This window comes from Schistocerca piceifrons, chromosome 8 (assembly GCF_021461385.2).
Source record: "Schistocerca piceifrons isolate TAMUIC-IGC-003096 chromosome 8, iqSchPice1.1, whole genome shotgun sequence".
Taxonomy (NCBI): Eukaryota; Metazoa; Arthropoda; class Insecta; order Orthoptera; family Acrididae; genus Schistocerca; species Schistocerca piceifrons.
In genome coordinates, this window is record NC_060145.1 from 207,551,312 (window position 1) to 207,566,031 (window position 14,720).

The 14,720-nt window shown below is 38.9% G+C and overlaps 1 protein-coding gene across 1 annotated transcript in view; it reads left to right on the forward strand.

Annotated features, from left to right (window-relative positions):
• LOC124712212 (farnesol dehydrogenase-like) overlaps positions 1 to 14,720 on the forward strand; it is an 88,163-nt gene that overhangs the window by 12,574 nt on the left and 60,869 nt on the right. Inside the window, exon 3 of the mRNA XM_047242507.1 lies at positions 8,252 to 8,414. Coding sequence (XP_047098463.1) covers positions 8,252 to 8,414 — 163 coding nt within the window. The remainder of the gene's footprint in view (positions 1 to 8,251; positions 8,415 to 14,720) is intronic.

A 14,720-nucleotide genomic window follows, 5' to 3' on the forward strand; every position in this document is an offset into this window, starting at 1 on the left:
GTGGCTCCATCAATTCTCTCATTGTTTTCCTCCCAACTGGTCATTAGAGCACAGATTAGAATTTATGTGTGTCTATTTAGAGAATGAACCAGCTGTAAGAATGCGATCGGTCATTCACGATTGCCACAGTGAAGGAGAATTTTATCATGCCTTCCTCTCAGCATACTGGTCTCAAGCTACACAAGACCGAGTAAAACATAGCATCATAATGATGAAACATTTCGAACAATCTGAATTTTCCAGTCTTGTGAAATATTTTGAAGACATGTTGCACAAGAATCAGTACCTGTCAAACCCATACAGCCCCTCAGAACTCATCCGCATTTGCTTAATCAAATTACCTGAACATTTACAACATGTTATTTTGGCAGGACGTTGCAAAGACGACATCGAAGCTTTTCAGGGACTCTTACAAGAATTAGAAATTGACACTGACAATCGCGGAACGCGAAAACAGGAACACAACAATTACAGGTCACATCCGTCACAATTCCGCGATAACAGAAATAATAAATGGACACGACAAGGCTATTCTCACAACACAAATCGTGGCCAAAACAGACACCACCCATATGACAACCACTGGCAGAGTAATAGTTACAGAGAAAGATCGCATTTCCGTAGTAATGAATATAACAGAGACAATCATAGAAACAGACAATATGGCAACCAGAAGTATTATTATCACGGGAGACAGAATAACTTCAGACGCAACGGTCGACCGTGCAGTGATAATTCAGGGAGAAATTCTCCATCACGTGACCGACAAGAAAGAAACTATGGAATCTACCGACATGACGACAGACGATATGATCGTAACGACAGACCTGAATTGCATCAGAACTGGCGGGATTTAAACAGGGCAGGGCCCTCTCGACAAGGTGAATTAGTAAACGTTAGGTCTCCTAATCCCAGTAACGACGCGCGCCAACAAAGAAACAGACAATGACTCGAACCGCAGGCAGCCACGTGCGCCCGCTGGCTTGAGAAAAATAACATAGACGCTAACCTTCAGAAAAATTCCAGTGTTCCTTATCGACGTATACCGCATGATAATTGCGTTCAGGTTGAAACTCTGCGTACTAGGAAGAGTAAAGGATTGCACCACATTTCACATGTAAAACCGTTTATTGAAAAATTATCTGCTTTTTAACTTTGTCTTTGCCATATAACTTTTCACTTTACATTACTAGTATGCATTGTCAGACTTAGAAACTGTTACTATGCAACAATGTTTGAAGTTAAATATCCAGTCAAGAACCAAGAGAACTTATTTAAAGAGAAATTACGAATGCATTGTTATAGTGAACAGACGACACAGTGTTATTGTGTGTGTACATTCTTGCTTGTTAATTGGACGATTACATAACGACTACAAGGCTTACATACTTAGAACATATACTGGTACTGCTAATGAGATTTTAATGCAACATTTTGGTTTACCTGAAAATACATTCTGGATTTAAAGTACTTTCAGTGAGATACCAGATGACGCAGTGGTTAGTTTATGTGACAGCTAGACGATTTTATCACGACGCTACTAATGAGTGACAATTTACAATGTTGCTTCTGCAGTGTTTCTGTTTTATATCTGCACAGTTTTTCTGAAATATTCTGGAAAGTAAAACATGTTTTAGTAGTAACTTTTGTGGTATAGCTACAATGAGATAGCCTTTTCCATAGCACAACAATACGTTACATTATAGTACTTTCTTGATCATGGTAAGGTACGTAATAACTACGATATCTATACGCAAAGCATTTCACTTTCGTTTATGATGAGGTAAGTACATTGACTTCAGCAGAACTTTGCTTACAGAGGACGGTAGCAATGACACTTCCACAGAATTATCTTACAGCAAGATGCACATTTAGCGCTACAGGACACGCATTTGAGTGATTAATTTTGTACTTAAACCATTTATTTTTCAAGATTTTTCAATTACAAAGAAAGTTTTCCGTGATACATTTCATTCCATTGCTGTAATCTGTAACACCTGAGGGTATAATTACATTAATCCTTATGGGGGTACACATTTACTTTGTGTACCATGTGTGTGGCAAACACAAGGAGCCCTAGCTAATATGGAATTTGCTTATACAACTTTACACATCGGTACCATATTTCTCTAACACAAAATTACACAGCTATCTGATTATTTAACAGAGAAGCAAACATTTTTTTTACTATGTCAGTGACACATGTTTATGCAATTACAGAGTTGGATTACTTCACACTTACGAAATTCTATATTGTCTGTACTTTGTGAACTGTTCATATTTTTTCAGAACCATTGTGATACTATGAGAGCTTTGAATGATGTATTTGGTATGAGATCATGATTTTTAAAGTACATTTGAGGTAGATGACACTATTGAAATGAGCAGAGAATTTTCTTTAGGTTTTGAAATTACTGCAGAAAGCTACGACATTTTTGAGATTAGACTGAAATGTTATGATATTATTACGACGACAATGTGTATTATGCTTTTGAGGTATGTTCATGATCAATGAGATGATGCTATATGAGGAATCTGATTATGCTATGTATTTATTACGATGAAATATTGAAGAAGTGTCGACGAATATGTATATGTGTAATAAGGTAAGGAATAATAAGTAGTGGTTAGGGACTCTGACTTGTGAAAAAGGATGTTGGAAACCAAGAATCGAACTTTAAGAATTATGAAATGTGTCTAAATGCATGAATGTATCACAATGTCGACGAATATTTTTTGGACACTGTTATATTTATAGGATTTTGTTTCTACAGATTTGCAACGCAAATTCTCGAATTGTGAAATTTTTATATGAGACTGTCACTGTAGTGCAAACTGGTGTTGTAAATATTTCGGTAAGAAAGTTAAGTGACCACCTGCACGTAATGCGTCGTGGGCACCCAGCTGCGCAAGTCGCCCGGAAAAAAGCATTAGTGTGTGTCTTTCAGAGGCACAGGTGGAGAAAAAAAAGAGGCCATTATCCTCGCTATTAACATTCCTTTGTAGAAAGCATCGCAAATACGACACACTCAAACTTGAAAACATATGATTACACTGTGGAGCTCTTAATTTATGATATTTACTGAAATGCCTAATGAAATGATGAGAAACATTTTACATTTATTGTCTTTCTAGTTGAGAGATTCTTTTGCCTTTGGAGATGCCATTTGCCTAGTGAATGACGTTTCATGCATTACCTCTATATCGGCTATATATATTTGCTCATTTCGTTTAATATCTAGTTTCTAGCTGCACTGCAGCATTGGTTATTATAAAATTTAATAGATGTACTAATATCACTATTTTCTGTCTACAGACCCAGGAAAGAATACATTTATGATGTACTTTCTTAGAAAAGAGAGCACAAATAGACATTTCCCTTCACAGGAAAGCATAAACAATTTTTCAAACGATTTGGTAACTTGTCTGCTACAGTAACTTATCGTGATGCATCACTCTAGTATTAAGATGTGACATAGGTATTAGACATGGCCATTTTTAGTGTCATATATTTTCTGATTGAGTTTTGTCATGTTTAGATATAAGTTATTGCATTTGCTGCTGCTGTTTGCCAGGCATAGTGCTACTAAATTTCACTTTGTATTACTCTGTTAAGCTAGTTTTACTACTGATTTATTTTTCTTGTTGCTGCACCTTGGCTCATATTAGTTGTAATGTTGCATTGCTTGGTAATTTAGATTTACTGCAGCTTGCTTTGACAATTTCCATTTTTTTCATTGCTGTTTGTATTAATTGTTTTATGCTGCTGCATTGCCTCGTCCCTTAGTTTAGCATCTGAGCTCAGTAGATTTAAGAGGGGGTAGACTATATAAGAGAATGAGTTGCGATGAATTGGAAGAAATGCATTGAGAAGTTTTACGAAAAAAGTACAGATAGCAGGTATAAATAGCACTTTTTGAAATAATGAAGAATGAAGGGAGATCTCCAAGAAGTAAAGAAAGTTTTGTTTGCAAGATACTGCAGTAAAACAAACCATGTCCTTTCCCTTTCTGTTATTCCGCTATGTGTTTGTGTACTCTTGTATATTTGTGTTCTTCTTGTCTTTATGTGTTTATCTGATGAGAGTTACATTGTAGAATTTTTCTGATAATATGTTATTTACTTTGAAAAGATGTTTAGACATTATTTCTTCTGTTTTGTTGCTCATATGTGAAGGTAATGTTTCAAAAGTTATTCTGATCTTTATGTATTTACTTATGTCATAATTCCTGTAACACTGATGTATATGTTTATTTCTATTCTTTTGTAAAGCCCCTACTACTACAAATGTTATCTGTATTATTATGTTTTTAATGATGTATTTCGTACCTTTGTTATTGTATTTTTATGTTATAAAATTGTAATTGATACCAGTTCATCAAATTATTAACTTGTAAGTTCCATTTCACTGCACACGTTTCTGTTGGTCATAGTACATGGACAATATGTGAGAAGTAGGGACTGTTAGTGTTTGCACGTGTGTTAATAATTCAGCAAGGGACTAGATAACAGAGTTGCTGGTTCTAAGGACAGTTCCAAAAACTTTGTGAGTGCACAAGTGGTGGTTATGGACTTGCTATATTATCCACAAGACTCTTCAATGGTGATTGTGCACCTGCACAGTCACAACAGATGGCTGCTGGCCATCTCTACAAGGACTACAGTGGGTCTACACCTTTGATGACCCACCAGTACTATTATTTCTACAAGGACTGCAGTGGGTCTGCACCTCTGGTGGCCCACCAATACCGTAATCTCTAACAAGACTACAGTGGTCTGTTCTGTGATGACCTACCTACCAATATTCTTCAAAACTTCGACTGACTCTGCTGTGGGTTTGCTCTGTTGTGACCCATTACCTGTCAGCATGTCAAGAGTCAGCATTGTCTTTCTGTTGGAAGGACAACACTACTTCTGCAAGACTGCATGGAAATCCACTACTTCCATGTGCATTTTCTTTTACTGCTCAGACTTTGAGAAAAACACTGCAATTTTACTGTGATGAATGATCAGGACTGTCTTTATGGACTGTGAGAAAAATTTTAGCTTTTGACCAACATTGTATTAATAAGTGTGTGCATTTGATATCTTTCTTACTGTAATTATGAAAATTTTTTTCAAATCTGTATTGGCCAGTGCCCAAAACAATTTGTAAAATTTTTTGTGGGGAGCATGGGGGTTATGTAAGTAGGCTGTTTATGTTTTCTTATTGGCAACGTTACGTAGCGCTCTGTATGAAAATCACTGGCTGTGCTGTGTGAAGTCAGTGGCTGATTGGTATTGTTGTAATACTCGCCATTGTAGTGTTGGGCAGCTGGATGTGAACAGCGCGTAGCGTTGAACAGTTGGAGGTGAGCCGCCAGCAGTGGTGTATGTGGGGAGAGAAATGGCGGAGTTTTGAAATTTGTAAGACTGGATGTCATGAACTGCTATGTATATTATGATTTTTCAACACTATTAAGGTAAATACATTGTTTGTTCTCTATTAAAATCTTTCATTTGCTAACTATACCTATCAGTAGTTAGTGCCTTCCGTAGTTTGAATCTTTTATTTAGCTGGCAGTAGTGGCGCTCGCTGTATTGCAGTAGTTCGAGTAACGAAGATTTTTGTGAGGTAAGTGATTTGTGAAAGGTATAGGTTAATGTTACTCAGGGCCACTCTTTTGTAGGGATTATTGAAAGTCAGATTGCGTTGCGCTAAAAATATTGTGTGTCGGTTTAAGCGCAGTCATGTATAATTATTCTAAGGGGACGTTTCAATCTCTAAGATAATAAAACAACTTGACCACTTTCTTTGCTGCCGTGTCATTTAGGATGTACAGCCACATCACTGTCAACTGAAAAAATAGATTAAAATGGAGTGGCTTATGTTGCCCACAGATATTGGCAGCGTCTCAATAACATATGCCGTGATATATGCCATGCCACGTTAATCTGTTTTATTAGTTGACGATGATGTGGATATACATCTTAGGAAGCCACTGCTGCGAGGAAAATAGGCACTTTTTGTCATTTTTATTGGTTTTGTTTATTTTTTATATTGGACTCTCTTAGAGGTTTATTTACAGTAATTCTGCAGATAAAGCCTTGACCTTCGAAATTCATAACTTCTAATGTTTATACGGTGTAAATAGGTGGCTGATCTGACATTTTAAAATTGATTTTTACAGCCAAGACCTCATATCCGTTATGGATAAAATCATACCCACGTTGGAGCCGACAGATTTTTTAAATGAAGTCAGGCTCAACTCACACCTAAAACAAATAGTATGAAGAGCTATGCGGCACAGTGGATAGCTACACATAACTATTCGTGCGGTCCACTCACTAAAGTGCTCACAAAAGAAGTCCAACAGGCAATGATGATTACGGCTCAGTAATAACACTCACACATTTCTTGTGAATTCTGTAAAGACCATACAGCAGACAAAGTTTCAAAACCGTCTTGCACCAAATTCGAGCGGCGTTCTTCTCGAGCATGTAAAAGTGATATTCAGCTTCGGCAACTGCTTATTGTATCCACGCCCCACATGACTGATAGTTCGTTTTCTTGTTTGGCCATCGCCCAGTTAGCTGTGGAAAACTGGCTGAAACTCTGCTCATGCGCATAGCTGTGAAGGAAGCACGGTAAGAGCGAGCTTGACCCCCGTTGGGACGTGAAAAAGATGGTTGCTTAGGTACATAGGCAGAGAGATTGTACCGCGCTTTAGATTTCATATTGAAGCTCCGTATGGGTCAGAAATGGTATATACATCTTGTACAGAAACCATACGGCAGTTATAAAAGTCGAAGGGCTTGAAAGGGAAGCAGTGGTTGAGAAGGAGCAGGACAGGGTTGTAGTCTGTCCCTGATGTTATTCAATCTCTACACTGAGTAAATAGTAAAGGAAGCCAAGGAACAATTTGAGAAGGATTTAAGGTACAGGAAGAAGAAATAATGCATCTGAGGTTTGCCTATGACATAATTATGTCAGAGACAGCAGAGGACATGTAAATGAAGATGAATGGAACGGTTAGTTTCTTCAAAGGAGGATATAAAATAACATTAACAAAAGCAAAACAAGAGTAATTGAACGTAATCGAATTACATCGTGCGATGTTGAGAGAATTAGATAAGAAAATGGGACACTAAAGATAGTAGGTAATTTTAGTAATTTGGGCAATAAAATAGGGGACGATGGCCAAAGTAGAAGAGATGAAAAAAATTTAATGGCAATGGCAAGAAAAGCGTTTCTGGAGAACAGATCGCGTAACCTATGAAGAGGTCGTGAACAGAATAGGGGAGAAAGAAAATTTCTGGCGTAACTACAGGAAAAGAAGGGATCGGTTGATAGGACGTATTCTGAGACGTCAAGGAGACGTCAGTGTAGCATTGGAGGGAAGTGTGGGGGGATAAAAGTTGGAGAGGGAGACCAAGATACGAGTTGGTTCACAATCGCCGATTGAAGTGGATGGAGGCTGGAGTAGTTATTCAGAAATGAAGAGACTTGCACAGCATAGGGTAGGTGGAGAGGTGCCTCAAACTAGTCTTCGGACTGAAGACCGCAACAACAACATGAACAACTTTAGAATGAATCCCAGTGTCACAGCCAGTCTTTCTCAACAGTTACTTCTTCTCTCAATTTCGTATTCTTGTTTTTTTTCGATATTCCGACCCATAAATGATACAAACCATTCAGAATCTTTTGCAACGATGCAGATGAGTTTACTGATGGTAATTACAGGAATTTCCTCTGACGTTTCCCCCACAAACTGGTTTCCAGGCTGCCATCGGCGATGGAGTAAATCCTTGTTCCTTCAGTGGCGGCCTTATCTTGTTTCCATTCTCTTCCTGAAATATGTGTACAGCATCATCATGACTGCGATCGTGGATGTAATATCCGGAAGTACGACAGAGTACGTCGAATTGGTTGTCACAGCCCTAACTGCTGGCTTTATCCTTCCCCTGCTGGTTCCGTGAAATGTTTCGCTCCGTGTCAATGAAGGGACGAAAGAGGCGTCTCACGAAATATCCTGTTTCGCGAAACAATTATTGTAAACGCACATCTGGACAAGACGTGGTCAGTTGCAGGGAATGCATACCTTGTTGCTTTATCTGCACGACCTATAAGGATCACGGAAAAAGCGCTTCTAAAAAATCTTACATAATCATGAGTACGTTCGCAATCTCATACAGAGCAAAACTTGAGTAACTAGACTGCTTTTATTTTTTCTTTTCTCGTATACAGTAATGTATTTGTGCCTCGCAATAGGAGCTGGCACTCAAGGACGCGCCAGGTAAGCTGCACGCGATCGCGGGGGATGTGAGTGACGAGTCCAGCATCCTGGCAGCCTTCAAGTGGGTCAAGGACAACCTGGGTGGCGTCGACATCCTCATCAACAACGCTGGTGTATTCCCGAATACTAGTCTTACAGGTATGAGCAGCATTTTTGGAGTATCGTGTGTCATTTATTTAAAAGTACATGCAAAATCAACCAATTTGAAACTAATGATGTACTCATCATCTACACACTTTACAATCCACCTTACAGTGCATTGTGGAGGGTACCTTGAACCACTGCTAGTCATTCGCTTTCCTGTTCCATTCAGAAGTGGATCAAGGGAGAAATAACTGTCTATATGCTTCCCTACAAGCCATGATATCACTTATTTTGTCGTCGACATCCTTCCGCGAGATATATGCTGGTGGCCATAGGATCGTTCTGCAGCCTGTCGCAAATGTTAGTTCTGTCAACTTTCCTAGTAATACGGTGCCAGTTTATGGCCCAAATGACATAAGCTCTCCTTGGGGCGCACGTTGATAGAGGTGCCAGAGGGGTCCAAGTGCAAGATCTGTATGTGAGGTATATCACAGTTAATAGCGAAAACTGACACAGTGAAAGTATATTATAAGAGAAGCAGGAATTTTCCAGTAAACACTGGTCTGAAAATGAGCCATTCAAGAGATAATGTGGTTCCGAGGTGCTGCCTACTTCAGTATCAAATAGTGTCCCACTTAGCATAAATGCATTTGAAATGTAAACTTCCAGATTATGTTCCCAGCAAACTGGGCTCAAATTTGCCCTACGTAGGTGACTTTAAAACTTGGAGTCTCTCGAATGTTGATCTTTAGCCTATGAACTACCTCTTTGGAGAATTTTGTGACGTACAAGATTCCGCAGAGGCCACTGCTTGTCAAAAGAATGTAGATCTCCAATGAAATGGTCGACTAGCTTCCACGAATTGTCTTTAATGTCGCCATCACTCAGTGACAGTGGAAGAGAGTGTTTCTCGGTTCCTCTGTCTCGGACACGGAGTGTGACGAATTACCTCAAGCCACACTTTCACTGGACACGAACTCTATGTACAAACCAGCGCTCCTGCCTTATGGGGAACTGGTTGGAGTAGCCTGCAAACCATTAATCGTGTCTGTCAGTATAGCTGTTACCTGTTGAGAGGTTTGACAAACAACACGCTAATTTACAACTGACTTCACTTAATTAACTGTTCTCTTCTTTTTGTGTCATTACTTAATCCTGTCCTAGCATATTTTGTTGTTTTGACAAGTGAAAATGTCTATTAATACATGCAGTACATTACATACATTGATTATAGCATTGTGTACTAACAATAATATAAAATACGTTGGTCCAGGCGCAGTCATTGATTAAAGTTAAGAGATCAGTATAACTGTGAAAATCTGATGAAAGAAATAAAACACTGAACCCTGTGGTTACTGCCTTGTTAATATTCGGTGAATAGACAAACTAACTTTTAACGACTTGTTGGAATTATTTCACTCTTTGATTAAGTCAAAAGACACAGTTATACCAAAATATATTCCTGTTCCGTGACATACCTTAGGACAGGCAACTGTAGAAGGATAGGAAAGTACTTCCTTGGTTTCAATTGTGCATAAACATACTTTTTTCGCCTCTTTGACGGGTGTATGAACTGCTTATCAGTTTACTTAACATCTTAAAAATTGTATTTTATAATGCATTCAAATCTACTGCACACATTTTAACGTATCGGCTGACTGTAGTCAATAGTCAGATGAAATAACTGATGACTGACGACAGACTCATGTAGAACGAGGTCTTTTTCAAGTAACTGATGTTTAACTTTCCTGCAGGGTAAGTTACGTAGGAGATTTACTGTGCCAACCAGCTCCGAAGACATCTTCAAAGAATGATTCATTTATTTTGTTTTACAAAATTGGATTTTTTGTTTTTGTTACAAGTTTTCCAGAGCTGGAACTGCTCATATGTCACTCGCAGGCATGTCAGGGCTTTGAGCCTGAAGCTATTTTTAAGTCGGGATATCAACGCTGACACGAAAAAATCCTAGACCATATGAATGCGTACCAGTCATAGCTACTATCACAACTGGATTTGCATCTTAGTAAAAAGCTGTATGAAGAAAATCAGAAACTTATTCCGGCCAAAAGTTATCATTGCTATGAAGTTTTAAAAAGTTTGCTGTGCGGGTAATACGTTTAATCTTGTCGTGAATGATTTCTTCAACATTTTGAGAACAGTTCAAGAAGTTTCAAATTTCTTTTCTGCATCTACGGGGAAATTTGAAGACGCACACATGACCGTAAAACCTCTTAGCGATACCTATTGAGAAAGCTGAATAAATGCCTTGGAGCAGTGATGAATACAGACGCTTTCTTCCAGGGGGAAGGGGGGAGGGGGAGGACCAGATGGCAGATTTCACGAATGGTGTTGCAAATGTTTGTCAATTTCTTGCAGGATATACGCAGTAAAGATAAGCACACGAAACATTTCTTGTTTATAATTCAAAATTATTCATTTAATGGCAAAATCTCGAGGTCTCCGTTATTGCAAAAGAACGTGTCTTGAAAATACACTGCGACCCACACTTCTCTTGTTAACTGAAAATTTCATTTAAAATCAGAAACACTATCCCTGCTGAAGACAATCCGCGTTCTCGCTTATTTGAATATGATGCGCTCGAATGTGGTTCTTTCACCAACCTGCTTTAAGTGAGCACATCTCAGAATTTCTGTACAATGATAGAGGAGTGACAACTAATACCTTACCAGAACCAAAATATATGAAAATTAAACATGAATTGTTATATTGTTACGAGGGTGGCTACAAAATCACATGAATTATACGTACAAACATCTTTTGGTAGACCATGTTTCTTTCCAGAAACATCATTTACAAGAGACTGTGTAGGTGTCTGTAAGTTTTCTCTGCATAGAAAACCGAGATATATTAAATCATACAGACACCGATTAATTGCACCAAAGATATATAAATTCGTATTACGCCGTATTAATGTAATTTAAAGAGCGACTGAAAAATTAAAAACGACATACCTTCATACTTTTTTACAGTGCCTCCAAGGTTACTAAATAATAAGGTTGGGCAGTAAGCGCTCTGCTCTGCCATTGGCTGGCCTAGTGACGTCAGCGTGGAAGCAAGCGCTCACAAGCAGACGACACGGCATGCGCGTTTACGTCAAGTTTTTGGCGGAAGATTTTGTTTATACCAGAAATGAGATGTCTAAACTGCTTTTCTGCTGCTAAAATATTACAGTTAAAACTGATGAGTTATATTCTTTCGCAGCTTATGCCTCACACATCGGTAAAATGTCAGATCACAACCACACCGACACACACTTGAAATTCGAAACCTCGGCTCAAATAAATCAGAAACTATTAATTTAATCGCATTGAAATGAATTTACTTAAGAGCTCGAAGTTGCACACACTTGTTTGTAAGAAAGCCGCTATAGTATTCATCAAAGTACCTTTATCTGTGTCTCAAAAAAAACTGTCATCTGTACATGTGCTCTTATTATGATGTTTCTTATTTGGTGACAGCTTTTCCAGAGTTTCCAGAGATTTCTTATGTAGTTCTCGTTTCTTATACCGTTTGGTTCTGTCTTCTGTTGCGGGTGACACATTGACAGTCGCACTACTGCACGGCAAATTGCGCGAAGGAACTGCATCTGGCTTGAGCATTCTTTTTCGGGGCAAATTAAGCAATTCAGACTGTAAATCCCTTAAGTAATCTGTTTCTGCGAAATGGCGAGAACATATTCTTGTATGCGCAACATTTACACTGTCTTTCCCTCAACATTTCGACAACCATAGTTTTTGTAATGTTTCATTACGCGGGAAACTGTGATACATTACGTCAGTTCCCTCTGTGCTCCAGTTGTAGGAAAAACAGTCCGTTACAGCAAAGCCTGGCATTGTAAAAATTAATTTTCACTCACTTGTAGATTCTCCAATAAGAATTTCACAGGACGAACCATAAACTATAGAGCTGCTGAACACAATGTTGATTCCGCTGTCCACTATCGCTAACTATTTCAGTTCCGAATCAAATATCAATTACAGCAAAAACCGTTAACACTCCCGAATTCCGAATGTTTCCGCTGTTGACTGAGTACCTCAGAAGAAAGAACTCAGTCAAAATACTCCTTCAAACACAAAACAACGCAAGAAAAACAATCACACACAATTTGAAATGTGTACTGTTTGGCACAGCTGCTTCCACCGTGACGTCATGCGCACAACTGAGAAAACACGTTGCTTTCTGCGCATAGCTTTCTGCGCCCCCCTGGAGCGCCTCTGTTGTTTTAATGCAAGCAACAACGCTCTTCTGTTCTCGTCCATCGTGGTGTACGGAGTAATATTTTTCGCTATGTGTCTATCAGTTAAAAAGTGGACAGCTCGTGAAAGAAAAGTATTTTTATTTCTACGACCTTCAAGTACACTTGTTCCCCTCTGTACACACCATGAAGCATTGCAGCAAATCTTCGGATGCGCGGGAATAATCCTCAAGAAGACGACAGCCGCATCGTCATCGACACTATCGTACTACGAGAGAGAAAATGTATTATCATTAATAGGAAGAGAACTGTGAAGACTAATCATTTCTAATTCATGTTGCAGAAGATTGAAAGCAGTATCTGTCAATCCTGCATGGTGTTGTGTAAAAGAAAAAACTTTGCCCATTAATAGGAGCTGCTAAGCACTGTATTACCATCATACCTTTCTCTCTCGCCAAAATTAATGGTATTTTTATACAAGACAGAAAAATAACCTCATATCCATACAAATGCCTGAAAAATTAGTTAATGAGTGGGGAGATAACGGAATAAGCGACTTGCATCGTCAAATATCGGAAAGGAGATTAGATGATGATCCCCAAGTGTACTAATCATGGTGTAAATTATAACAAACAGCTAGCATCGCTCTCAGTCAATACAACTGCAGAGTACCTCACATACATAAACCTGAAGACGAAATCCATAATACATATTTACCCAAATGGAATGTGAACAAGTAATCAACACACAAAAAATCCAGGACGATGTAGCTTCAGTGTATCTACGTCAATACCAAAAGACAATGTGTTTATTTTTTACAAGTCAGCACGTTCACGGCAGGAAGCGAAGAAAGTTTTTCACAGCGGCAGTCGGAAGACGAGAGAGTGTCTGTACACTCAACCACGCCCATCTAGCTAACGAAATTAGGCGCGTTAAGCAGTGCGATCTCCGGGAGGGGATTGCCAAGGGGGAAGTGACTATGAGAAAAAGACGCAATACTGAACATAAGGGTAACATTCTACGAGCCGCGGCGTGGAATATCGGAAGCTTGAACCTGGTAGGGAATCTAGAAAATCTGAAAAGGGAAATACTAGGGCTATAACCGGGCAAAGTGAGTGTCAATGAAGTGGAATCGAAAGAAGACAGTGATTTCTGACATGACGAATAGAGGTAATATCAACAGCAGCATAAAATGTGTCAATGGAAGTAGGATTCGTTTATAAATATGAAGGCAGAGGAGAGAATGAATTATAGTGAACAGTTCAGTGATAGAACTATTCTCATCAGAATCGACAGCAAACCAACACCGACAACAACAGTTCAGTTACACATGCGGGTGTCGCAACCAGAAGACGAAAAGATAGAGAAAGGATCCCAGGATATTGAATGAGTATTTCAGAACGTGAAGGAACATGAATTCCTAATAATCATGGTGGATTCGAGTGTAGTTGTGGGATAAGGAGTAGAAGAAAGGGTCATGGCAGAATATGGGCTTGGCAGTAGGAATGAGAGAGCAGAAAGATTGAGTTCTGCAATAAATTTCAGCTAGTAATGGAGAATACTATGTTCAAGAATCACAAGAGGAGGAGGTACACCTGGACAAAATCCGAAGATACGGAAAGATTCCAGCTCGATTACATCATGGTCGAACAGTGATTCTGAAAAGATATATACAATCATAATTTCTGATATCACTGGGGGAAGTGTCAACCAAACGACTATTCAGATTGGTGTACATCATCTATGACACTGGCGACATACCACAAGACTTTCGAAAAAAACATCATGCACACAATTCCGAAGACAACAAGAGCTGATGCGTAGGAGAACTATCACACAATCAGCTTTTCAGCTCATGAAAACAAGTTGCTGACGAGCATAATATACAGAAGAACGAAACGAAAATTGAGGATCTGTTAGACAATGACCAGTTTGGCTTTAGGAAAGGTAAAGGCATCTTGAACGCAGTTCTGACGTTGCACTTGACAATGGAAGCAAGACTAAAGAAAAATCGAGACACGGTCGTAGGATTTGTCGACCAGGACAGAGCGTACGGTAATTTAAAATGATGCAAGCTGACCGAAAGTCTGGGAAAAATTGGAGTAAGCTATAGGGACAGACAGGTAATATACAATATGTACAAG